Raw genomic sequence first — 27,901 nt, forward strand, 5'->3', positions numbered from 1 at the left:
TTTACAAGTAAAGAAATGTTTCCAGACATTTATTTCTGGAATTGTACACCAGGTAAAGTACAACAAATGCAAAATAATGCTAAAAAGAAAAAAATTCAGTGTTTATGTACAAATATTAAAACCAATGCAACAATAGCAACTTCCTCTTGAACATCTGATATTAAAAACATGTTCCGATTGTCACTAAATTTGTTGTCATGCACAGGGTACTTACTTTGAACTGAGAATAACTGGAGTCTGTTTTATTAAGAGGACTGTAACCATTGCGACTGTATTTTACAATTGATCGTATCTTCCATCTCCCAATGAAAAATAGGAATAAAAAAATAGTAACCTTGTCATTATTTTATAAATTACTGTATTTAGTTTCCCCATCTGTAGACAATGTGCTTGTAGTGCTGGGCAAATAGTGTCCCTGTTGGTCAGTTTATCCATTAGTTTACATTCGAAGTTGAAATATTTACCTGAAGACTTTGGTTAAATTAAGTAGTATCAGTGTGTTCTACTTGATCTGAAGTTTTCATATGTTTTTGACCCTCAGTTTTAAAAGTTAAAAACAGGAAACAACTGCACAAGTCACTGACCTAATAGCATACAGTTTAGTATCCTTCAAGTAAATTCAGCAGTTTGACCATGACAAGAAGAAAACTAAAGACTTAAAAACCTAGCATGAGAAGATGACATATGAGTAACTAAAGTAAAAGTATTGCTATAATCACAGCACCAAGTTACACTTCTAAATGAATCAGCTATCCTCTTCAGATTTCCTGTACATAAAAAGGATACATTTACCAACACTGCAATTGCCCATTATGGATTTTTGGTTTGTCTGTATGAAGAAAAAGTATGGCAGAGGACAAAGAATTCATCACTGTTTGTTATAAGAATTGTGCTTCACCATCAAAGAACCAAGGCAATATAATTTCTTCATATGGTTGCAATTCAGTTATCTTCATGCTGACTTTCAAAACACAATTCTTTTAATAAACAGTAAGAAGTTCTCAATTTTAAATGTTTAAACAGAGAAAAATAATTAAATACAGCTTCTAAAAGAAAAGTTCAATAAATAGCTATTTTACATGGATAAAGTCATAGTGGTACAAATTTATGAATGTCACATCAAGCATGCACAAAAGTTACTATACACAGAAGTAGTCAGAAAATATTGAAATAGATATTGAAAAAGATATGAAGAATTCACATATTTACAAAATCTTGCAAATTATTGCCTCATTTTAACAAGGAATTAAAAGTAAACTATACCAGCTAGCTGGCCAACAGGCTAAATAAGATCAGCATTTAAAAATCTATTAGACTAGCTGTAATTAATTTTTCTCTCATCATTTTCTGAATTTTGGTCAAAAGTCTTATTAAATAATTAAAGTGTCCATTCAACTTGCTGACAACCCAAACCTTAGACAAGTCTCTGTCTACATTAAGATCCCAGCAATGCATAGATAAATTGAATAGATTACTACATCAGCTAATGAGAATGAGCATGTTCATTTAAGTGCAATGGGTATAAGCATTCAGTCATCTTTGTATAATGATTTTTATACAGACCAGCCACTCACTGTAAACCCATAAACTTGAATGTATAACAGTGAAGGATTATGGCCAGTATTTTACAAAATTACATAAAGTGTGTTGATTCATAAACAAAAGAAACAAGGTACACAGTTCAGCACAAAACCCAGCAACAAGAAGCTGACAACTTGGCTAAAAATGTCAGAATACAACACAGGGCCAAGGCTACCTGTTATTTACTAGAATTACATATTTCAGATGTATAGGTTAAGACCTGATTACAAAATTATCTTTAGTTTTGTCCACTGTGCTAAACTACTTTGTTTTAATATGGTAGATGTGCTATTGCTTTGAAGCGTTTATGCAATCTTCACTACAACACTATAAAGAAAACTCCATACGCTGCATCCAAAACTCAGTATGTCAATGCAGTTCACAGTATGCATAATAAATACCCTCTTCCCTTTCAAATATTGAAGTTGCTACTTTCTAATTACTCAGCATAACCTTGAAGCAACTATTACAAATATCAACAACACAATCTTAATCACTTCAATAACAAAAACAAGTTAGTGGCAATTAAATTTGTAATACGAACAGTGCAAAGAAAAAAGTATGGAGGGAAAAGGGTAATCCTACCAAAGTAACATTCTCCTGCAAGAATTAGAACAAACATTTGCAAGACAAACTTTGTGGATAGCTAAATTGCACTCAATGTTCAAAATAAAAATTTACTGAAGTTAAATAGTTGCTTTTATGGGAAACATTTTCACTTATCCTTTCTTATTTGACCAAGGTAGTGAAGTGCCACTTTGAACTGCAGTGCTCCAAACAATAAGATGTCTTCCAAAATGTAGACTGTTTAGTGGTAAATCCTAAGCTGTGCAGACTGTAGCTTTATACAACAGCTGCCTTAGGAAAGTTAAGTTCTACAGGTGCATTAATCTTCAAAGGTGTGGACAAAACCCATCTGAATACAATAGCCTAAAATGCATCTGTTTAAGCCAGTAAGTTTAAAGTACACAGATACCTCTGGCAGCATAATTACTTCTGTGTAAGGTAGCCATGGCCCATAATTTTGCAACAGCATCCAAGTGTAGGTCTTCATACTTTACTCATGTTGAGTCCCTTGTGCTAGCTTCCACCAAGATGAACTTGCTGTTTTTTTAAACTGAAGTGCTCTAGTTTAGTATAACATGAGAGAAGGCTCAATTTAAAAAGCATCCTTGTACATTTGTGCAGTTTAACTTAAAGAAACTCATCCCTGTCTTTATAAGAAAAAAAAAACCCCCAAAACGCTACATTGAGCAGGGATCAGGATCAGTACCTGTAAACATTGTTATTACACTGCATCCGTTACAGCAAAAGTAACTTAGACTAAAAAGCCACTCCAATCAGTTCAGAACTTCTGTGCTGGTTTTGAAATGGTGGCCTCTGTCTACAGGCTTTAAAAAAAAATTTGAAGCAGAGCTTAAAGCTGCACCACAGAGTTCACTTAGTCCCAAACTCTGCTGAACATTTCCACGTTTATGGACTGAAAAAAGAAATTACTCTTGATAAATCAAGATATAGTTCTATACATAAAAAGACATCACTGATGTCAAAGTTCAAACTTCCAGTGAAAGACTAAAAGCAAACCTGATAGCTCTGATCAAGTTTACTACTACTGCATAAAGTACCCATTCTTTGTTTAGTTTTCCACAGTCATTCTGAGTGAAGGGCAGCATGTTGGTGAAGAGCATGGGTGTTGATAAAACCATTTGTCTCATTTGCAGATAGACTGCTGAAGTCAGCCACTGAAACAGCCATTTTGGCACTGGTAATATGGTGTGTGTGGTTCTCAAAGTCCACACCAAGGTTATTTACAGAGACATCATTCATGAAAGATTCTGGGACAGCAATTCCCATTTTCAATCTCTTTGCAGGTCTTTCCGTCTCCTCACTGCACATGTTCATTTGGTTTAGCTCTGAATGATAAAAGCCAGTCTCAAATAAATTAAAACAATCACCTTCACCATTGCTAGGCAAGTTAAGCAATTCTTCTGTTCCAACAGGCACATGATTAACTGGTGCTCGGGGTAAGCTGTCTATAGGAGGAAAGGCATCATCCAGGCAGTTCACATCTGAAGTGTGGCAGGCTGTAGCTACACTGTTTGTCAATGCTGGGAAAAAAGATGAACATGAAACATAAATGAAATAATTGTTTATACGGTTACAACAAAAAGGGTTTCTGGTTGATTCTTTTTGGTTGTTGGGGTTTTTTTTCCTTGATTTACCTGTCAACTCATTGGCAGCAATAGAGTTCAGAATGCTTAGCTGTTGATCAGGAATGGTTTCTGTTCGAGTATTAGATGTTAAGGCTGAAGAATGTACTGCTCCACCAAGGGCTTCTGCTTCATCTACCAAACGATCCATGTAGTCCCTTAAAGAATATGGCATTCATAACGGGTTATTTAACAGGAAAACAAGGCCTAAAAACGATGATGGATTTCATTTCAGTTGCCATAGCCACCGTAGCATTATTTTTTTTCTTCCTGTCATTGCAATGTAATCTTCTACATTTACAATTTGCAACAGAAAACATATTCCAAGAACATTTTACTTACGTAACTCCTGGATGATGGTTATATCTCTTCTTTCCAAATCTTGTTTGCTGAGCAAAGTAATCATAACGTTCTGACTTCTTCCACACGTAATAGAAAGCCACGCACTCAGCAACTGTTCTGGTTCTTACCTAAAAGAAGGCAAGAAGAATTGACAAGATTAATGCAAAGAATGAATTTTTGTCATCTTCCCAGTTCCCATATTCCTGCAATACTGTTAGTTTTACTGTTCTAGTATCTGGAACAAAACAATTAAATCAGGAGACTTGAAAGAGATCTACAGTTTCAAATTTCTTTACCAAGAGGGTGGTCAAACACTGGAACAGGCTTCCTAGAGAGGGGGTCGATGCCCCAAGCCTGTCAGTGTTTAAGAGGCATTTGGACAATGTCCTTACTAATATGCTTTAACTTTTGGTCAGCCCTGAAGTGGTCAGGAGTTGGACTAGATAAGCACTGTAGGTCCCTTCCAACTGAACTATTCTAAATAAGTACTACATCTGTTCTATTGGATGATTATTGTTGTGGTTTTTTTTAACTAGACAAACTGTATGTACATCTGAAGCATTTTAGTTCATAAGCTTTATAACAATTTTTTAAACTATAAGACAGACTCTCTTAAGATGGAAAAAGCTGAGCAAATTAATGACCTAAGAGAAATAAAACAGAAAAGACTTTGGGTATTTGGACAAATTCTGGTCCATAGTGACAGATCAACTCACATGCTTTATTGCATGTTGGAAAAAATATTTTAAAATTATTTCTTTGTATCTCTGGTGAATTAGTGTTTATTGGTAAGGTCCATTTAAATTTTTAACCACCCAAATATTTATCATAGGACAGGTTAAGCAGGACTAGCTGACTGTTGTTGAACAGCAATGACAGCCCTATAAAGTTTACCTGAAATACAACAAAATCACCAGTCTCCTAAAGAAAAAACTTGTTATGGTTTAACCCCAGCCAGCAACTAAGCACCACACAGCTGCTTGCTCACTCAACCCCAGTGGGATGGGGGAGGAAGACTCAGAAAGGTAAAAGTGAGAAAACTTGTGGGTTGAGATAAAGGCAGTTTAATTTTTTTTTTTTTTTAAATGTTTAAAATAAATGGGTGGGGGATAAAACCCAAGAAAAAACAAACAATGCAAATGAAAACAATTGCTCACCACCAACCTGCTGCTGCCCAGCCAGTCCCCAAGCAATGACAGCCCCTGCCAACCTTCACCCCCCCTAGTTTTATTTCTGAGCATGACGTCATACAGTCTGGAATATCCCTTTGGTCGCTTGGGCTCAGATGTCCTGGCTGTGTCCCTTCCTAGCTTCTTGTGCACCCCCAGACTCCTTGCTGGTGGGGTGGGGTGAGAAGCAGAAAATGCCTTGACTCTGTGTAAGCACTACTCAGCAGTAAGGAAAACATCCCTGTATTATCAACACTACCTTCAGCACAAATCCAAAACAGAGCCCCAGAGCAGCTACTGTGAAGAAAATCAACTCTACAGCTGAAACCAGTACAAAACCTCAATGTGGTATCAAAACATACCAAAGATGTACAGAAAGTTTGGAAACATCCATATTGTCAACTGTACCAAATGATACATATATTTGATTAAAAAAAAAACAAAAAACAAACAAACAAACAACTAATTCCTATTCTTCAGACACAGAGGAGTCAATCAGAAGCAATCCAGATCAAGATTAGAACTCCTTTGCTGGCCAGAAACCAGAGCATTGATGGATGACTACACTTTCTGAAAACACAAAGAGCTAAGCCTGTTTCTGTAGAATTATACCTTCCTGGTGACAAAAATAATTAAAGATGCATTTTCCCCTCCCACAGCCATGGTATGGAAATAATATACTTGAGGAGAGGCAGACATTTAAACTAAATTATAAATACATAAATGACATAAGTCAGTTTCAGAGATAATATATTGACTCGTCTTGCAATGCCTAGCTTTTCCAATGACATCAGAGGTAAAATCAGCACAAAAATGCCAAGCTGGTTTTAATACATTGGTTCTTATTTCACTCTTCGCATTGGCTTCTGAAAAATGCATTGCTTTTACAAGTTTTCAGCATCGTATCATCTATCATTCCATTTAACTGTAAAATACTAACCTTGTTTTTCTGTATGAGATGAAAGTCTTTTCCATAAATCAGAAGTGCATGTTCAAAGCTTCTGCATTCTTCTTCTGTCCATGCTGTCATCTCTTCTAGACAATTGCAAAAGTAGCATGATAAACTTATTTTCACTAACCTTTTACAGAGAATAAATATTTGTGTTGCTAATGAATGAATATCCAAACACACTCCAAAAAGCCCAGTAGTTCAGCTATTTAAATACATGTTCTTTCCTCTACTGTACAGATATCCTACCTGAAATCTAACATTCTTGTTTATAACAACTCATAAGAGTTTGATTTCGAAAATTTTTATCCTGGAGGGCAAAGGACATTGTAAAGACTTGATTTATTATGTCTTAAGAAGTTTGTCATAAAAACCCCAAGATTTGATAACATCACTGAGATATGGTAGTGAGATTTAGTGGTGGTAAATAGCTCTTTTTCAAAGTGGCAGCCTGTCGCAAGTGGGGTCCCCAGGGATCGATATTGGGCCCAACGTTATTCAACATCTTCATAAGTGATCTGGATAACAGCATCAAGTGTAGCCTGATGAAGTTTGCAGATGACACCAAATTGAGTGGGGGAGTAGACACTCCGGAAGGGAGAGCTGCTCTGCAGGAAGATCTGGATAGGCTGGAGGAGTGGGCCAGCAAGAACCTTATGAAGTTCAACAAGGACAAGTGTAAGGTCTTGCACCTGGGAAAACATAATCCGGGATTGCACCACAGACTGGGATCCACCTGGCTAGAGAGCAGCTCTGTGGAAAGGGACCTGGGGGTCCTGGTGGACAGGAAGCTCAACATGAGCGAACAGTGTGCTGCTGCGGCCAAGAAGGCCAACAGGATGCTGGGTTGCATCAAAAAGGGCATCACCAGCAGAGATAAAGAAGTCATCATCCCACTCTACTCAGCGCTTGTCAGGCCACACCTGGAGTGCTCTGTACAGTTCTGGTCCCCGCTGTACAAAAAAGATGTGGACAGGCTGGAAGGGGTCCAGGGAAGGGCCACCAGGATGATCAAAGGACTGGGAAGCCTGCCATACGAGGATAGGCTGGGAGAACTGGATTTGTTCAGCCTTGAGAAAAGGAGGCTTAGGGGGGATCTCATCACCGTGTACCAGTACTTAAGGGGTAGCTACAAAGAAGATGGAGACTCCCTTTTTACAAGGAGTCACATGGAGAGGACAAGGGGGAATGGATACAAGATGCTCCTGGGGAGATTGCAATTGGACACAAGAGGAAAATTTTTCACAGTGAGGACCGTCAACCATTGGAATAATCTCCCCAGGGAAGTGGTTGACTCTGCCACATTGGACACTTTCAAGAGTCGTCTGGACAGGGTGCTGGGCCATCTTGTCTAGACTGTGCTCTTCCTAGAAAGGTTGGACCTAGATGATCCCTGAGGTCCCTTCCAACCCGTGATTCTGTGATATCAGTGAGATTATTTTTCTGAATATTTTTTTCTTGCATCAGAATCAAAGAACAGTGGCCATTGGAAAAAAAAAAGTGAAGGAACAATCTCTCTTTTTTTAAGATAAAACTGAATTTTAGTTTTACAAGTTAAAAAAACCAAAAAAATCACTAAAAAAGAGTAAGCGTTTTTAAACAAAGTAGCTTAAACTTATTTGAGTAGGTCAGTTTTGTCTTAAGTATTGATGCTTACCTATCTTGATCACAGCTATATGTCTATATATAATAAAGGAGGGATATTTCAGGCATCTTACATCTGTAATGGTGATCTGTTCAGCTGTCATTTAAAGCCGGTGGGGGGTGGGGAAGAACAAAAAACAACAAACCCATTTCAAAACATTTCTGGAAGCAGGCACTAGAACCAAGACCTTTCTGCTCCCAGATGAAGGTGATTATCATTCCACTACAATGCCATTTTCTTTCTTTCTCATCCCATTAATTTTGCACTCCTTACTACAGAATTCTCAAGCTTCAAAGAGAAGATCCCCACGTAAAGTGTCACTGTTAAGAAATTATATTGGGAAATGTGGATTTTTAACTCTCATCTTGATAACAGCAGCAAACTTCAGTGGACAGAGTAGATCATAGCAGAATGGTTACTCTAAGAGACAGGCACTAATAGTATTATCATCCTTTACCATTTTTAATGATTGTATAAATCCCATCTGATTTGGGGCGGAGGGGGGCGAGTATTAGTCCTTAGGACATAATTTGGGGCTCTGACCCACAAATAGGCAGAGGTATCTTTCAATCCCAAAACAAGAATCTAAATCCTAGAGAGGTATGGGGTTTAGGATACAGCCCTGCAACTGATACTACCTTATTGTTTAGCTCTACACAATCTCTTCTTGTACAAGAGCTTTCTGAAGCACTGCTGATATTCCTTATTGTCCCCTTCAGCTTTACTTTTAGATATTTAGCTTTCACAGCACCTAACTTGTAAACACTCAAATTCCCTTTGTATCCAGTTCTGAGTAGGGAATATCTGTCAGAATACCAATTTATACCAGGGCTCATAGTCCATTTCTGCTTTACGCAACACATATGTTAAAATACAGGACAAAGAACTGTCTTTGCTAAATTATAAACTCTGATTTTTATTTAAGGGAGTAATAAAGTTAGGGACAAACAAGATGGAAGCTCATTTTCCACTGTAAACTTGAGCAAATCTCTCCACATTCTACCAAAGACCTATAGAACTATATGGTAGAACCAGTTTAGGGTTGACATAGCACAATGTTAGTGCAGTGATGAAGAGAGTGGGGCTCACTTACATAGCCAGCTATGTTCTCCTGATTCTGGTACGAGTGTCATCACATAATAATTGATCATGATCTCAAAAAGGTATTGTGGGTGAGAACTGCCTTATGGGAGCAAAATCATGACTCTCCCCATCCTTCTCAGTCTGTGCTTTTCTTAAAACAGCAACAGAGGAAAGAAGGGAAGAAAATGTGTAAAAGCTGATTCTGCAATCTTTATAGAAGTTGCAAGTTTCTCTAGCAGAAACTTCCTTCTGGCCAACATTCAGATTATACCTAATCTGTGCTAAAGACATCATGGAAAGGTATGTGTTCATCAATCTGAATCTTACTCAAGGTTTTTCTACACAAGTTTTTATTTTACTTATTTTTTTTCTCCAAACACACATTTCTTAAAAAGCAGGTACTCACTCTTACCCTGAGATGCCTTTCCATTTGAGCAGTATCTCTCAATTGCTGCTTTAACATTATGGCTACTTTTGAGAAGTTCATATAGCGCCTATAAAACAGAAAAAGTCTTTAAAAAGAGTCAAAGTTTGCAAATATCCAATCTAAAATTCTGAAACTAGCCTTTCAGTGAGTATATCTAATGTAAAAAAGGGGATTTATCTTTATACAGGATGAAAATTTTAAAACAACAACCAAAAGCAAAGTCATCCAAAAGTTGAGGCAAGGTTTAATTAAGCAAATGTAAAACATTATATGCAATTATTAGAAAAGCTGGATTTGTCAACAGCATGGCAATCAGAAACATCACAGATCACAACACTGCCAACATTCAAATACTCGTAATTTTAAGCACGTGCTTAAATTACAAATAAGATCCTGACCCCAATAACATCTAATTAAAAAAAAATTAATATTGCTGCCTTTATAATACAAGGCAAAGAAAGAGAACATATATTAATTCCAAAGCAATGTGTCACAAATGGAACAAGATATAAAACATACTTGTTCATTGTCCCGTGTATGTAGTCCTTCAGGAATTCTGCCAATCATGTTTTCATTTCCTGTTCTTAAGGAGGTTTCAAAAAGGTATTCTTTAACTTTACTTTCTGAGATCACATCAGGTTTCCAAAGTAAATGGTCTTCATCTTCATAGGCTGTTAAAACAGAAAACCATTAATGCCAGGTGTGACATTTTTAAGGCTATAACATAAAAAGCTATTTCACAAAGACAAAGAACAGGAATACAGAAGTAATCAAATCAAGCACCACCATGCCACTTTTAAATTGCACTTTTTCCCCCAAAAGACTCAGTTAAGAGACAGACTCTGCAGTGTGGTATGGTGAAGAGATTCAGGTTCCATGAGGATGAGATAAGGGACCAAACTCTTGAGACAGTGTCTTTACAGAGGAGCAGTGTATGTATTCATCACCTTCATATAAACAAACTAGCAAAATGACTCCATTTTAGTCAGCTGTTTTCAACAAATAAGCTATAGTTTACAGTAAACGAGTGCAGGATGTATGGTCCTCCTTTGTAATATACTGAAATCACATATGCACCTCAAGTAGCTTTTTTGAAAGACAATATATTGGAAATATTGAAGAGCTGGCCTGAATCTTTGTCTGTGCACACATATAAATTCTATATTAAACTATTCTGATCAATAAATGAGATTAACATTAGACATAATGAATGCTTCATGTACTTTCCTGGCAATACAAAATTGGAGTTATTAAATTCAAATACAAGCATAATGGCAGTTACAGTAGAAGAGATAAAGATTCTCAAGTCTCTCATAAAACTGCAGGAAATAATATTAAGCTAAGGTGGGGAATAAAATCACATCTCCTTTGAAAGTTCTGTTATGGCTTAATAACACAGAAAGCTTTCAAACAAACACATTAAAAGTGTAAAGCTTATAGAAAAGCAAAACTGCCTTCTAGCACAATTCCGGTAGCTGGGACTAAATAGCAGAAATGTAAGCCCCTGTTTACCATCACAAGCTCTTCAGGGAGTACAGAAGAGGCTTTCACAGACTCCACCCATACAGCCAGGTCCAACCTCTCCAAGCACTGCTGACGCTCAGCTTCAACCTCCATTATCAACCAAGACAAGAAAGAGATGACTGAAGAGCAGGGGCATCACAAGGAGAGGAGGAAGAACTTATTTATGAGATGGAAACCACCTGATTCCTATTCTTGAGTGAGGTATGAGATAGGTGACAGCTGAAGTGTTTTTGCATAAGTGAGCACATTGTCACCTGGCTGCTCCAATGCTGGGATAACAGGGCCAGTAGCCTGGAATTAGAGGGGAAGGAAGCCAAATAACTGGGATCCCTTTCTAAGGAAGGGGGCATTGACAAAGCAATTGGAAAAGGGGCACGAGGTCCCAGCATCTGGAGGCAACTCCTGTCCGGTGTGAAAGAAAGGTATCCCTTCAAGGAAGATGTGATCCATTGCCCAGGAAAATGGGCAACCATGGAGAAAGGTATCCAGTACCTGAGGGAATTAACCATGATTAAGGTGATTTATGGTGACCCGGACGATCAACAGTCATCCAAAGATCCAGATGAAGCCCAGCGCACACGACCCATGTGGTGGAAGTTTGTACGGAGCACACCATCGACGCATGGGAACTCATTGGCAGTACTGGCCTGGAAAGATGACGAGGCACCAACGGTGGGAGATGTGGATTGATAAACTCCGGGATTATGAAGCACATATCTCTTCCTCCCTCCACTCTGGAGAAACTCTCCGAGGAGGTCCAGCAACTCAAAGAAGATATGTCCTATTCCCCACCTCCACGAACCAGTATCTCAGCCATTAGGAGTAAGCATCCCTCTGTTCAAGAAAGAGAATATAGTAGATACACCACAAAGGGAACACTGTGGTTTTACCTGCGTAACCATGGAGAGGACATGAGAAAGAAGGATTGAAAACCTACCTCAACCCTAGATGCATAGGGAATGCGAGTTGCAAGGAAAACCAGTCACTCGGGAGGGTTCTTCCAGGAAAGTTGCTACTCCAGTTTCCAGTTACCAGGTCCCCAGACAGAGGAGTAAAAACGATTATTTTATTTCTGATCTTAATAGAGGAACTCCTGATTGACATTCACAAGGAGTGAGTAATGAACACTGCAATACGCACTAGAGGAGCCCTGCCTCCAGCCAGGTGGAGGAAAGGGACAACCGGGTTTACTGCACTGTGTGGTTCCGATGGCCTGCCACATCCGACCCACAGAACTATAAAGCTTTAGTGGACACTGGTGCACAGTGCACCCTCATACCATCAAGCTATACAGGGGCAAAACCCATCAGTATTGCTGGAGTGAAAGGGGGATCCCAGGAGCAAACTGTATTGGAGGCCAAAGCAAGTCTAACCGGGAATGAGTGGCAAAAGCACCCCATTGTGACTGGCCCAGAGGCTCCATGCATCCTTAGCATAAATTACCTCAGGAGAGGGTATTTCAAGGACCCAAAAGGGTACAAGCGAGCTTTTGGTGTAGCTGCCTTGGACATGGAGAGAATTAAAGTTGTCTACCTTGCCGAGTCTCACTAAGAACTCCTCTGTTGTGGGGTTGCTGAGGGTCAAAGAACAACAGGTGCTGATTGCCACCACAACAGTGCACCGGCGGCAATATCGCACCAACTGAGACTCCCTGATTCCCATCCATGAGCTCATTCGTCGACTGGAGAGCCAAGGAGTGATCAGTAAGACCCACTCGCCCTTTAACAGTCCCATATGGCCACTGCAGAAATCTAATGGAGACTAACAGTAGACTATCGTGGCCTGAACAAAGTCACTCCACCATTGAGTACTGCTGTGCCAGACATGCTGGAACTTCAATATGAACTGGAGTCAAAGGTAGCCAAGTGGTATGCCACAACTAATATTGCTAATGCATTCTTCTCAATCCCTCTGGCAGCAGAGTGCAGGCCACAGTTTGCTTTCATTTGGAGGGGTGTCCAGTACACCTGGAATCGACTGCCCCAGGGGTGGAAACACAGTCCTACCATCTGTCATAACCTGATCCAGACTGCACTGGAACAGGGAAGAGCTCTGGAACACCTACAACACATTGATGACATCATGTGGGGCAACAAAGCAGAAGATGTTTTTGAGAAAGGGAAGGAAATAGTCCAAATCCTTCTGAAAGCTGGTTTTGCCATAAAACAAAGTAAGGTGAAGGGACCCGCACAGGACATCCAGTTCTTAGGAATCAAATGGCAAGATGGACGTTGTCAGATTCCAATGGATGTGATCAACAAAATAACAGCCATGTCTCCACCAACTAGCAAAAAGGAAGCACAAGCTTTTCTAGGTGTTGTGGGTTCTTGGAGAATACATATTCCAAAGCATAGTCTGATCGTAAGCCCTCTCTATCAAGTGACGCGGAAGAAGAGTGACTTCAAACGGGAGCCTGAGCAACGACAAGCCTTTGAACAGATTAAACAGGAAACAGTTCATGCAGTAGGCCTTGGGCACCTCTGGCAGAAAGCGCCAGGCGAGACCTGAGGTCAACCCCTAGGGTTTTGGAGTTGGGGATACAGAGGGTACAAAGCCCGCTATACTCCAACTGAAAAAGAGATATTGGCAGCATATGAAAGGGTTCAGGTTGCTTCAGAAGTGGTTGGTACTGAAGCACAGCTGCTCCTGGCACCCCGACTGCCGGTGCTGGGCTGGATGTTCAAAGGAAACATCCCCTCTACACACCATGCAACTGATGCTACGTGGAGTAAATGGGTTGCACTAATCACCCAGCAGGCTCGAGTAGGAATCCCCAGTTGCCCAGGAATCTTGGAAGTGATTATGGACTGGCCAGAAGGCAAAGACTTTGGAATATCACCAGGGAACGAGGTGACATGTGCTGAAGAAGCCCCACTGTATAACAAACTGCCAGAAGATGAGAAGCTATATGCCCTGTTCACTGATGGGTCCTGTCGCCTTGTGGGGAAGCACCGGAGATGGAAGGCTGCTGTATGGAGTCCTACACGAGAAGTAGCAGAAACTGCTGAAGGTGAATAGAGCCAGTTTGCAGAAGTAAAGGTCATCCAGGTGGCCTTAGACATCACTGAATGGGAAAAGTGGTCAGTGCTCTATCTCTATACTGACTCCTGGATGGTGGCAAATGCCCTGTGGGGCTGGTTACAGCAATGGAAACAAAACAACTGGCAGTGCAGAGGCAAACCCACCTGGGCCGCCACATTGTGGCACGATATTGCTGCCCTGGTAGAGAACCTGGTTGTAAAGGTACATCATGTGGATGCTCACATCCCCAAGAGTCGGGCCACTGAAGAACATCGAAACAACCAGCAGGTAGATCAGGCTGCCAAGATTGAAGTGGCTGAGGTGGATCTGGACTGGCAACATAAGGGTGAACTATTTCTAGCTCGATGGGCCCATGATACCTCAGGCTGTCAAGGGAGAGATGCAACATACAGGTGGGCTCATGATCGAGGGGTGGACTTGACCATGGACGCTATTGCACGTTATCAACGAATGTGAAATGTGCGCTGCAATCAAGCAATTGAAGCTGTTAAAGCCTCTGTGGTATGGGGGACGACAGCTGAAATATAAATATGGGGAGGCCTGGCAAATTGACTATATCACACTCCCACAGACCCGCCAGGGCAAGCGCCATGTGCTTACAATGGTAGAAACAATGACTGGCTGGCTGGAAACATATCCTTTCCCCCACACCACTGCCCGGAACACTATCCTGGGCCTGGAAAAACAAGTCCTGTGGTGACATGGCACCCCAGAGAGAATCGAGTCAGACAATGGGACTCATTTCCAAAACAACCTCATAGACACCTGGGCCAAAGAGCAGGACATTGAGTGCGTGTATCCCATCCCCTGTCATGCACCAGCCTCTGGTAAAATTGAATGTTACAATGGACTGTTGAAGACTACACTGAGAGCAATAGCAGGTGGGACATTTAAACACTGGTATACACATATTTAGCAAGACACACCTGACACTAGGGGATCTGCCAGTCGAGATGGCCCTGCCCAATCAGAACCCTCATGTGCTGTGGAAGGGGATAGAGTCCCTGTATTGCATGTAAAAAAATATGCTGGGGAAGACAGTCTGGGTTATTCCTGTCTCAGGCAAAGGCAAACCCATTCGTGGAATTGCTTTTGCTCAAGGACCTGGGCACACTTGGTGGGTGATATGGGAGGACGGGGGAATCCAACACTCAAGGGGATTTGATTTTGGGCAAAAATAGCTAATTCTCTGAATGGTATCGTGTTAATTAAACTTCTGTAGTTGCTATATGCTATATCAACAGTATTACAGCAAGAATCATGTAGATTAATGAACTTTGATTAAACTGAGCAACATGCAGCAGTGATGGAATCAGAACTAACTTCAGCATGCCACAATCAAAGACCACACACCATCTCTCCTGCCCTGAAAGACTGTTATGACAGATGGAGCCAGAAGTCATTGACTACATGAACTCAACAAACATTTTAGAGGGATGGGCCACAGACTAAGGGAACAATATATGTGTGTATACATATGTATTTCAAAATACAGGAAAGGTGGTGGTGATTAATGGGAATGTACTGGAAAGAGCAAGACCTAGACATGATGTAAATGCTATGGAATAAGGGGTGGAGACTGCCATGGTTTTAGCTGGGATAGATTTAATTTTCTTCACTGTAGCTACTATAGTGCTGTGCTTTGGACTTAGTATGGAAATAATGTTGATAGCAACAGCTAAACCATCAGTGTCTTAAGTAGTGCTTGTACTAGTCAAAGATTTTCCAGCCTCCCATGCTCTGCCGGGTACACAAGAAGCCAGGAGGGGAGGGGGCACAGCCAAGACAGCTGATCCAAACTGACCAATGGGATATTCCATATCATACGTTGTCATGCTCAGTGTATTAACTGGGCGGTATTTAGCTGTGATCACTGCTCCCCCAGCCCAGGAACTAGCAGGGCATCAGTTGGCAGGTGGTGAGCAGTTGCATCACTTCCCCCCCCGGCTTTTATGCCCCTCCCCTGTTGTTTTCCTTTTCATTATTATAATATTTTAATTATTAAACTCCTCTTATCTCAACCAAGAAGTTTTCTTTAAACTACAACCACCACCCAGCACTTCTTGATGGAGTCCATGCCTGATATTTTCAAGAGGAGCTCCTCAGGCTCTCCCATCTGGGAGCTACCTCTTTGCACTTGGTCATGCCAGCAGATAATACTCTTGCTGGTTTTCTCTAGCACCAGCTCAGTCCAGAGAAAGTTTTCAGATTGACACCTTCCTGATCATCCTCTGGTTATTGGCCCTTCTCTAGTTCTCAGCCAAGAAGTCAAGATGTGGAAATAGTAAAAGGACTATCTAGATAAATCCAGTTCTTACTCCTCTATTTCTTACAACCGGTAAGCATCATGCTTGAATCTTAGAAAACAGGAAATTTCCTTAGGTCTCTTAAGCAACACAAGAGATGTTCACTTGCTGAGGCTTCCAGCTCCATCCATACTAAACGTTCTTCTCTATTGCAAAGGATCGTTCTTCAAAAAGCAGTTGGTAATGGTGAAAAGACTTTATATACTTTGGTAGAATGATATTCCCATGAAATGTTACAATTCGAACACAAGTAACTTACAAAAGAAAAAACAGAATGCCCTTCATTTATTAACACATCCCCCCAAACTGTTTCTTAATTTCACAGCTGTTCTACCCATGAGCAAAATTATTTCAATATTTGCCTTTTGAATTCCAGCTATAGATGCTATACTTCTCATAGTGAAGGTTTCTAAAGATACCAAATAAAACTCTAATAAGTTATTTTTTCTACTCTAGCACAATTGCAGTTTTTAACCTAAATTTACACAGAAATATCATACTTAAAACATTTTTTTAAAAGACAAGGTGTATCAGAACCTACATCTTCCACTCATGCTATGGAAATTTGAAATAGTTTATTGCTTTTTTTTCTTCCTATCCATTTTGTAATCCACACAGTTGTGCTTGCCAAAAAAAAAAAAAAAACAAACCACAAGCAAAGAAAAATACTGTTTTGAAGATCTTCAATGTAAACTAAGTTACATGCTCATAGCCCAGTTATGATACTCTGATGACAATATTTCCTTCTTGACCCACAGTTTGTTGCCTCCTAACAGTACTAGATACTTCAAAATTAACACTGTAATCTACCCTCCTATGTCTTCTTGAGAATCTCCTCACAAAGTTATAGAATCACATTTCTGAGATATTATTATGTGGTTGTGTTACTTCATTTGACTAGGGGTTTTTTGGTTTGGGGTGGTTTTTTTCTATTCTTTTTAAGGTTTCTGAGACTAAGCCATTGAATTTATCTTACTTTTTTCTCCATCAACTGCTATGTATAAACATAAGATAAAAAGTAAAACAGAAGAACTTACCCTTTTCATTATCACTGTATCTGCCAAGGTAAGGTGGAATTTCAGCCTGATACTGTGAACCAACCATTATTTCCTGAAGATGTAACAAAAAAATTACAAGAGAAAGGTATTAGCTTAATATTACGTGTATAGAAGCATTACAAATTCCATTAACGTGGCATTTTGCAGACAATTTCAGAATTAAGGTACTATTTTAGATATGTACTATAAATCTTAATACATTTTTCTTAATAGTAAGATTTTTCTTAGTTAAAGGTTAGTTATTACCTTTCTCAAATCTTCAGATGAATTACCACTGTCTGCCTCTATGTCTTCACCATCTGATTCCTTAACTCCATCACATGTAGTGTTTGCTTCAGACACAAGGAAGTTTGGTTTTAGCTAGGAAGAATTTTCAGTTCAAATACAGAACTACAGGATACCCTTTACTTTTGAAAGAAGCCTCTGCTTTTATTCTGGGAGATACTCATCATGAGTCTGTTGATCTACATTTCTATCAAACTAGCATGAAGTCAGAAAGCACTGGTACTTGTAATATTGCAGAACTGAAACATCATCACTGCAATTGAGACAATCTACTTTATTGCAATGAAGGCTTATACCTTATAGAAGAGAGATGAGAAAAACAGAAAACTTCCAGGACTTAGCCTCAGGTTAATCACAAAGTGAAAGGCTTGCCTTCAACTTATTACCTACTACAGCCTTTCATCAGAAGTTTTAATGGGCATTCAAACCATTCCTTTAAACAAGGCTGCCTCAGCATGGAGTGAAGATGTAGTAGATATACACAAAACAGTAAGCAAAAGACTGCTTATTCCTCTTTAATTCCCCCCCCCCCCAATAATACAGCAGAGCACTCCAAGTAATTAAAATACAGTACTCCACAAAATAGCTCATATTTTTAAATCTGGAATACTGTGGTACTGGGTTCTGAAGTAATTCTATTTTTTATTTTATCCCCAGCAGAATGGAATCTACAGTTCTGATAAGATTAAAGCTATTTTGCATTCTCAGTTTTCAGTAACAACGTGCTCATAAATAGCATTGCAATTTTAGCTTCATCACAATTAAAGAGAACTGTCAGAGACAATATCCAAGACTATGGACTGAGGCTCCTCTTCTGTAGTCATTACTACAATCACCAGTTTCTCTCTTTTTGCTGTTAGAAGTAGCAGGCAAGAAGTTAACATGAATGCATGAAACAGAAACAACAATATGCCTGGATAATAATATGCAATTATTTCTTCCAGTTAATCCAAATTTAATAAAATAGCCTGTGTGTCAGACATTTTTATCTTAAAATTGAATGTTATCATTGAGAAACAGACAGGGATAAGAAAAAAAAAAGATTAAACTGTCAACAGCACAGAAAACTGACATTTCCCTCCCCAAATGGTTGATATTTGATTTTAAAATGCTAAACCAAAAGTTCTAATAAAGAGAATTCTGACAGAAAACGATGATAGCTGAAAGCAAAGATGACTGTTTCTGAATCCTGATTAAGATGAGGGGCTAATAATTTTCTTCAATAAAGCTGCTACATTTTCAGTGTCATATTCATTAACAGTTCACAAGCAATATTTAAGTGCCAGCAATATTGGGGTTTGCTTAACTAAAAAAAAGGGCATTATAATTAAGGTTTTTTATCTCTCTCAATACAAATGTCTTACATTACACATTCAGCAGCATGCAAAGGGCTACAATTGCTGATGACTGAGACAGCACATCCCCTTAATCACCCCCTTCTCTAGAGGGACAAAGTCCCCCAGAAATAGCTTAAAATACTTGCCAAATTAAAACTGTGGTAAAAGTCTTCCACATTGTCTATTGCAGTTCATTTGCTCACTGGTGTACTAGAGCTGGAGCAATGAGGAATATCTCGTCCAGGTTGGATAACTGAACCACTGGTTCTCAGATCTTTCCCATAATAGCTCCATGAGTAGTGAAATTTTGGTAGTCATGGGTTCATAGGCCCCATCCCCATATAAAACCACTCTGGCTCATGAAGTCCTATGGAAAACTGTTGAATGTGTATAGGGGAATAATCACAAAGAAACCACATCCCAGTTCACATTCACTGAATGGAAGAGTCACTGGCTTAAAAGCAGCAGCAAAAAATTTAGTAGAAAAACACTAACTTAAAAGAATGGGTTACATATTCATGTGATTCAGTAAGATACTGAAAAAAATCAGTGTTCCTCAACACATTCATTATTATGAAAAGTTACTGTATTTGTAGAAAAATTAATTGTACTTGTGCTTTGAGCACAGTACTAAATATAGGTCTTTTAGGTAATCAGTAATACCAACCAGAGATGTTCATGTACAACATCCTGCAAAGCACTGTTTCTCAATTCCCAGTAAAGTCAGCACTGCTCTGCATTTTTGATATTTTAAGCTAGGAAGCTATATATAATGCTAAGACTTTGAATACTATTATAAAATTAGGTTTCCTACATCTTAATGGCCGAGGAAAGAAGTCGGTAGCCTCATGTGAAGTAACTGATGGTGTCAAGTCATCAGCAGAGGACTGTGTTTCTTCATCATCACCCGACAAGAGGTCTTTAGCTATTTCTTCCTGTATCATTAAAATAAAAAAATAAAACCTCAGACTGACTATTAAGTATAGACCAGTGAGCACTTAGATTCAGCAAATTATAAGTCCCATTAATTAAAACAAGTTACTTTAACATAATTAATTTTAGCAGACCATCCTCAATTAAAAAGTTAGTTCACTCCTCCTAAGCCTCAGAACAAATATAACCATTCATTTCAGAATTGAACACAAGGGCTCATTTCCCCCTTGTCTTCTATTAAAATAAACGCACAAGTAGTAACCTCTGCAAGCATCAAATCTCAGATGTTCCTCTAGCTGCTTCCAATGGAAAATGCCAATGGAAATCTTTAGAATTATGTCATTCTTTGCATCAGAGATATACTAAAGCTTTAACAGGCTGTTACCCCCTTAAACTCGGGGGGGGGGGGAAGGAAGAAGGTGGGACAGGACATAACATGGACACACAACACAGCCAGAGCCAGGCACTTTTGTAGACTTCTGCTGAGAAGAGTTACAGACAATAGACAAACCATTATCTTCCCAAATCACACCAAAATAACTGATGTTTCTGTAGGTTAAGATAAAAGAAAAAAGGAACAAAGAAAGAAAAAGCACACTTCCTCTACTAGCAGACATGTTTGAACCCCTCTGTATTGTGATTAGGGAGGGAAAGAACTGTATCGGACAACATTTCTGTAGCCTCAACACAATTGTGACTCCTAATGAGAATCAGATATGCAGAGCCATCATTATACCCTACTTTCTGTGGAGTTTATAATTTCATCATACTTACAGAAAGTAAAAAAATACTTACTACCTACAGATTTTATAACACAAACTAACAGCTGCATATGCCTTATAGCCACAAATCAGATTAAAGACAGAATTCAAAGTTAGCCTGCAAATCACAAGAACTGAAGTTTCATGGTTATATTCAACAATGCAACACAGTCAATTGCACATAAAACAATTTCTCACCCCCCAGAGTTGAGACCTTTCCAAATTATATGTGATTGAAAGGAACATTCCAAAGCATTCATGTGTGCATTTTCAAGTTATCCACAAAGGTTTGATACATGACATGTATGTTGGAAGCCAGAATTATTATTTCTGGACACTGCATACATTAAAATAAAATACAGATCTTTTCAGAAAAATTCCACTTATATATAAAAAAAGGAAATCTATTTAAAGCTCTCTAGATATATTTTAGAAGAACTGTTAGCTTACTCGTTTTTCCTTTGCAGTAATATGGTGCCACTAAAGTTGCTATGCATGCATAATTATAATTAAGATTCAGATCCTCAATATCCTTGGAAAAGAATGAATTCAGAGTACAATCATAGAATCATTTAGGTTGGAACAGACCTTTGAGATCATCAAGTCCACCACTAGTACAGTAACTCTTAATTGTATACTGAAATTGACAAAGATATGTATTTTGTAACATCAAGAGATAGTGAAATATAATTTAGGTCACCTGGATTTCTGCTTTTAAACCATAATAAAGGGGAAAATAGTTCTGACTTACTTTATCTAGAGTCATATCTGGAAGTTCATCTGCAAGTTCACTTGGAGAGCTATCTGCACTGGAACCAGCCATAACTGGAATCGTGGGTTCATAGCCATAGAATGCCAGTAAATCTTCCAATGGCATGTTTCCTTCCTAATAAAGGATGATTTACAAACATTTCAACATATTGCCAAACACTTGTAAACAGTTAAAGCCTAAAAGGATAAGACATTTTGAAAAACAAAAGTAAAAAAAAACAAACAAAAAAAAGCTTAATTGAAAGCAGGAATCTTGATTAAAGATCTAAAATATTTTCAGGCACATGACTGAAATAATTCATAACCATGTCTCTTGGCATAGAGTAAAGTCCCATCAGGCTATTGAAGAACACCATTTACTGGATGAAACTGAAAAGGAGCAAATTTTTAATAATTACTCATCTGACTCATACTCAAGAACATGAGTTGCCTATATCTTCTGTCTTGAAAAAATATACTAGAGACACTAACAATCCCCCTACAGGAAAGAAATGCAGAAAAACTTGAAGAATTTAGTCCTATATAGTTACATCTGCAAGTGTGCAAAACACCACAAACGTAAACCAATATAGCAACTTTTAATCCCTCCTTTCCATCTCCCGCACAATATATTTTATAATGACTTGAGAAGGTAGCATGGTTTAACCCCAGCCGGCAACTAAGCACAACACAGCCACTCGCTCACTCCCACCCAGTGGGATGAAGGGAAAACTGGAAGGGTAAAAGTGAGAAAGAAACTCATGTGTTGAGATAAAAACAGTTTAATAATTAAAAAAAAATTTAAAAATTGTAAGGGGTGGGGTGTGACAGGACAACCAAAACAGAGAGAGAAATGAAACACAAGAAAGACAAGTGATGCAAATGAAAACAATTGCTCAACACCAACAGACTGATGCCCAGCCAGTCCCTGAGCAGCAGCCTCCCCCCCCCCAGCTTTTATTGCTGAGCATGACATCATATGGTCTGGAATATCCTTTGGCCAGTTGGGCTCAGCTGTGCCAGCTGTGTCCCCTCCCAGCTTCTTGTGCACCCCCAGCCTTCTGCCTCTCACACCGCCTCACCAGCAAGTAAAGGCTTTGACTCTGTCTAAGCACTGCTCAGCAATAATGAAAACATCCCTGTATTATCAACCCTGTTTTCCACACAAATCCAAAACATAGCCCAATACCAGCTACTGTGAAGCAAATCAACTCTATCCCAGCCAAAACCAGCACATTCTCCACCCCTTATTCCAAACCATTTGTGTCATGTTCAGGTCCTACCCTATTACAGTACATCATCATTAAACCCCCCTTCCTCCCATAAAATGTCTGTAAAACATCCATATTCCTAAATAGCTTGTTAACCTTAGAAAAAGCCAAAACAATATTCCTAAGAAACACCAATGGAAGTATTTTACTAAACAAGGATGTTCAGGATACTGAAGAGTTATTGTAACAAGGGAGAAAATATCACGGAAGGTGGTGAAGGTTCCATTCTGCATTTCCTCCACAAAAAAACCTCTCAGAGGAAGAAGTACAATTGCTAATTATCTCCATGAGATGGTACCCGAAGTACGATAATGTCTTTGGTACAAAACCCAAATACCAGATTAAGCTCAAGGCCAGTGTTTTAACAACAAATCTCCTGGGCAAAACATCACTAATCACTGCAGAGCACAGCAAACTGCAAAAGCCAAAAACATTCTTTAACATGTACAGCAAAAAAAAGGAGCATGGCAAAGATCAGCTAAATCATTATTATGACCAGCAACTGATAACAGATGTAAATTCCTTCTAATACGGTCTGGTCAAATCTGTTGTCATCTCAAACCCTTCATGCCCCATATTGGGCACCAAAAAAGACTGTCATGGTTTAACCCAAGCTGGCAACTAAGCACCACACAGCTGCTTGGTCACTCTCCTCTTCTCCAACTCCCCCCCCCCCACCACCACCACCACACACACACGCACACACCCCCCACACACCCCCCCCCCGTTGGGATTGGGAGGGAGAATCAGAAGGGTAAAAGTGAAAAAGAAACTTGCGGGTTGAGATAAAAACAGTTTAATAACTTAAAAAAAATTGTAAGGAAAAGAGGAAAGAGACAGGAAAAAGAAAAGAAGAGTGGGGAAGTAAAACCCAAGACAGACGAGCGATGCAAATGAAAACAATTGCTCACCACCAACCAACGCCCAGCCAGTCCCCAAGCAACGGGGCAGTGTGAGGAGCAGAAAAGGCCTTGACACTGTGGAAACACTGTTCAGCAGTAACTGAAACATCAGTGCGTTATCAACGCTATTTTCAGCACAAATCCAAAACATAACCCCGTACAAGCTACCATGAAGAAATTTAACTCTATCCCAGCCAAAGCCAGTATAAAAGGCAATAGGAGAAAAACAGCTAATGATATGGAAGCAAAAAAAAAAATATCGAGAGAAAGGCTTGGTTTATAACTTGTTTTTTCCAACAGCTTTTGATCAAGTGACTTTACTAAATATCATCATACTTGCATCCTAACACAATTAATAAAACAACAAACTGTGGAGATTTTTTTTTTAGTTACCTGATTCAAGTCAAAGAATTAGAAATATTGTCCAAAGTTTATACTTTAAAAGTTATATTACCTTTAAAAATTTCTTGTTGAACTCATACACTGATTAAATTACTTGTTTTCTTTAGTCAGCTAAGGTCTTAGTCCTGCAAAGACTTTTCACAATGGGTAAATGTAAACTCATGTCCAAGTCTTTCCAGGATCTGGACATAAAGTAATAAAGTGTTTAAGATGAGTGGCTCTCAGTTCTTTTTCCTTCTGTAATAGAAGCAATAAGGTTATTTTGTGGAACAACAACTCCACTTTAACCACCAGACTTGACAAGCTGCATCGGTATTAGCATTGCAAGTTCACAATCCACAAAAACGTAATCGTAAAGGCAACCAGGGGAGAATCAGGAGTATAAACACTGTCAACTCTACATTTAGAAAATACAACACACTAATATCTTTGAGAAGCCAAGTTCAGCCTTTTTGTGAGGATGTGCTGCTATAACCTAACCAAACCTGATTTTCTTTTCTTTTTTTAAACAAACTGCAAAGGCATTTTGCAGGAAACTGCATTATACAATACAAACTGAAGAACAAGTTGAGTGTTCTTTTCACTAAAAAAGGTACAACATATATGGACATTTAGGAGAGAGCAAGTCACTCTTACCTTTTCTAAATCTTCAATTTCAGAGCTGAAATTTTTGTTTTCTTCCATCATTTCCTCCTCCTCTTCAAGAGTTCGCTCATCATCATAATCATGTACCAGCATTTCAGCAGAAGGGTCAAAGTCATGATCCTCAGATGATAAAGAGCCAACTATCAAAAAACCCTAATTTGAGTCATTTTTTTTCCTCTATACCAACATATAAAATTATATCACAGAAAAATAAACTAAGGTTGCATGGATTTTTACATACAGGGTCAGAACTCTCAATGGAATAACTGGAACAAATTCCTAACTACCTGACAAATTCAGCTATTTTAGCTGGCCTTCCCTTTTCGTACTTTTAAGTAATAGGTGCGGTTTTCTCTCTTGCAGTATAGAGTACTTGGGAGAAGCATCTAAACTACTGAAACAAAGTTTCAGGAAGTACAATCCCAAACTAATATTTTACTGAATAAAAAGATTGTTCAAAACATCCTTGAAGTCATCATTATGTTATAAAGCCCACATCACAAGATTTCAGATGCTGCAAGACACTGATTTATAGACTCTGATTCAATCTATATGATAGCTAGCATAGTTTTTCACTGGTAAACAGCTAACTTAAATTGCAAATCAGCTTCCTACTAACAGCAAAATAAGCAGCGAGACTCGCTTCAGATTAGTTTAGCCTCACAGATGAGGTCTTTTATTAAAACTAATTTAATTCTTCGCACTTGATCTAAAAAGGAAGAACAAACATGGCAGAGTTTCAAGAAATATAGAGGAAAATATACCAGAAATAGCAAAACGCTTCTAATGGATCACATTAATTAACAAGTCATTGTGACAACTCTGTGGTCCAACAGTTTTTCATTACTCAATAAGATACAAGTCACCAAAAAAAGTACTGTTAAGTGCATTTTGTCAACTTTTAGAAAGGTTATCATTAGATTCAACAAGTTTTAAAGATGCAAATATTCTGCACTGCAAAGTCAGTGTTCTACAATTAAAATTACTGAAATACAGGGTGGTTCTGTTCTTTAATGTTCACTTTCTTAAGGCTTTCAGGACGGAGAAAAGAAACAGATTAGGATTTCTCTCTTTCACTTCTGGTTTCCCCTTCTAGTTCTTACATACTAGTGCTTGTTGCGATTCTTGGCTTACAAGCAGCAAAGAAAAGGTTTATTAAGAATTGTTTCCACATAAGAACTTCTTTAGAAGCTTTGAAGGAAACAGCTACAAATTTTCAATGCTTTTCTTCAAAGAAAAGAAAGCAATATCTCTCTGCACTGCTTCTAGCCTTCAAGAAGATAGTTGTATATACTAACACTTCTGAGTCTTAAAGCATCTAATTAGTTTTTCAGCAATTATGCTAAGCGTTCATTCCTTATGTGCAGGTAGTTAAAGTAAACTTTGTTCAGCTCGCTTAAGACAACACTGTGAAAGTTCATAACACCATACCATAGGGAAACATTCAGGCCAAAACTGCTTTTTATTCAAGTGCTATTCATATTATGGTCTCATAGAGCTCTCAGTATAGCTGATAATACTACTCCAATTACAACATTACGTGTTGAATTTTTCTACTGTTGGCCATCACATCCTGATCCTATGGCTTTTAAAGAACTGTCAACTGCCTTAATATATATTTATACACACGTATGCTCAAGATTACTGCTTCTAATCACTGTTCTAATTCATTTCATGTTTGAGTAACTCAAGTGGAAGTTCTAGTCCACTCATGGACTTTTTTATCTGAAGTCCCACTTCTTTAGTACTTCTGAACACTCAGTATGTCGTTTAAAATATTTAAAACCATATCCAAATATTATGAGCACAATAAATTTAGTAAGAGTAGTTAAAAAAAATTAAAAACAGCCAAAGCTGAAAGCAGCTACACACAAACAAATGCATTCCCCAAATACTTCTTCATGAGTAGCCCTGCTGCTGATGTTAAATATGCTTGCTTGTGTAAAGTATTCCAAAGAAACTTAACAGCAGTTAAAGCCTTAACAATTACATATCAGTATCAGAAAATGTTTAAAATCATAATATCAAGAAGTCAAACATTTACACAAGCCTGCAGTTATCAGCAGCAAGAGAAGCAGTCTCCCTCCAGGCTACATGGCTTTACTGAGATACTGACTTAAAAGTGCTACAAAACTTTCATTTTGGGTTCCGAGCAGCCAGTTACTAACTGCAACCAGAGTTAAGGGAAGAACTCCACAGCACTCATCTCCTTCTCTTAAAACAATCAGGCAGGCGGTTAGCTACATGAACGTGAAGCGTTAGGAAAGCTACGAGGCAACAGGGGGTAACTTTGGGAAGGAGCAGGAAGAGAGAGCGGCGGATGGGCAGGGCAGCAGGCTAGGTGCTGGGGCAGAAGACGGGCGAGGACGAACCTGGGCTCGAACTCCCAAACGAAGCCTGCGAGAAGAGGAGAGCGCGAGGTGAGACGCGGGCTCCCTCCAGCCCAGCAGCAGGCAGGGGGTCTCTATTTCACACCCTCCACCCCAGGAGCTGACCCCGCCGCCCCCCCTTTCCACCGCTCCGCACTCCCCGCCGGCCTCGCCCCCGGCCCCCGCCCTGCTCGCCCCTCCATCCCGTTCACCCTCCCCCATCCCTCCTTCCCTCACTCACTCCCCGCCTGCCGTTCTCCCTTCCTCCTCCCCCTGGCAGAAGCCCCCCAGGGGCCGCGCCCGCGCTCCCGTTGGCCCCGGCGAGACGTGACAGGGGCAGGCAGCGGCGGAGGGAGCCGGACCAGCCGCCTCTTCCCCGCTCCCAGCCCAGGATTCGCTCCTCCTCCCTCCTGCCAGGCGTTTCTCCATCGCCCGCGCTGTGGCGGCGGTGCCGCCGGCGGCCCGTCCCGCGCCCCGCTCTGCTCCCGGCCACGGCTTGTCGGCTGCCTGCGGGCTGCGAACCCGGCACCCGCCGTGCGGCCTAGTCACGCAGGGTCCCGCTGCCCCAGCGCTGTAGGCCGCCGAGCTAGTGACCCCGCGCCGCTGAGCCGCCCCGGAAGCGCCTTATGGGGATGGCGAGGCAGGCGCCGGGGGCCTGCCGGCGGTGGGACCCCGCGGGGAGCCAGCCGAACCCCAACGCCGAGCCCGCTTTCTCTGCTCACCTCCGCCATATTGGGATGATCGGGCTGAGCAACAGCGCTGCGCCGAGTACCCGGATGGGGCTCCTAAGCCAATGACAGCCTCCGAGCTCCAGCCGGGACCGGCCAGGGAGGGAGGGGAGTAGCTAGCGGGACCGAGCTGGGATGGAGGAAACAGTGTCAGAACCCGACGACCGTCGGCCTCCCGCTCC

The 27,901-nt window shown here is 39.9% G+C and overlaps 1 protein-coding gene across 5 annotated transcripts; it reads right to left on the reverse strand.

The window, feature by feature from the left end:
• On the reverse strand, window positions 1-27,901 carry LOC135310872 (mesoderm induction early response protein 3-like). Of its 5 annotated transcripts, none has more exons than XM_064439948.1 (13): window positions 27,714-27,901; window positions 26,995-27,019; window positions 24,614-24,762; window positions 21,404-21,538; window positions 19,773-19,893; window positions 17,583-17,668; window positions 17,316-17,388; window positions 9,926-10,077; window positions 9,392-9,473; window positions 6,243-6,334; window positions 4,134-4,261; window positions 3,804-3,949; window positions 1-3,689 (listed from the first exon to the last, which is right to left on the reverse strand). In XM_064439948.1, the coding sequence occupies exons 1-13, from the start codon at window positions 27,720-27,722 to the stop codon at window positions 3,232-3,234; spliced, it is 1,656 nt and encodes a 551-aa protein (XP_064296018.1). In that variant the 5' UTR covers window positions 27,723-27,901; the 3' UTR covers window positions 1-3,231. The 5 variants fall into 5 exon arrangements, with proteins under 5 accessions (XP_064296018.1, XP_064296017.1, XP_064296019.1 ...); XM_064439947.1 differs by having other exon boundaries at window positions 6,243-6,337; XM_064439949.1 differs by having other exon boundaries at window positions 6,243-6,337; window positions 24,614-24,742; window positions 27,714-27,900.

Source organism: Phalacrocorax carbo (assembly GCF_963921805.1).
Source record: "Phalacrocorax carbo chromosome W unlocalized genomic scaffold, bPhaCar2.1 SUPER_W_unloc_4, whole genome shotgun sequence".
Taxonomy (NCBI): Eukaryota; Metazoa; Chordata; class Aves; order Suliformes; family Phalacrocoracidae; genus Phalacrocorax; species Phalacrocorax carbo.

Coding starts and splice junctions, on each gene's coding strand:
- LOC135310872 (XM_064439947.1), bottom strand. Junction 6,338..9,391: donor AAATGGAAAGGCATCTCAGG/GTAAGAGTGAGT, acceptor GCAATTGTCTAG/AAGAGATGACAGCATGGACA. Junction 4,262..6,242: donor ATCTCATACAGAAAAACAAG/GTTAGTATTTTA, acceptor GCCTTCTTTTAG/GTAAGAACCAGAACAGTTGC.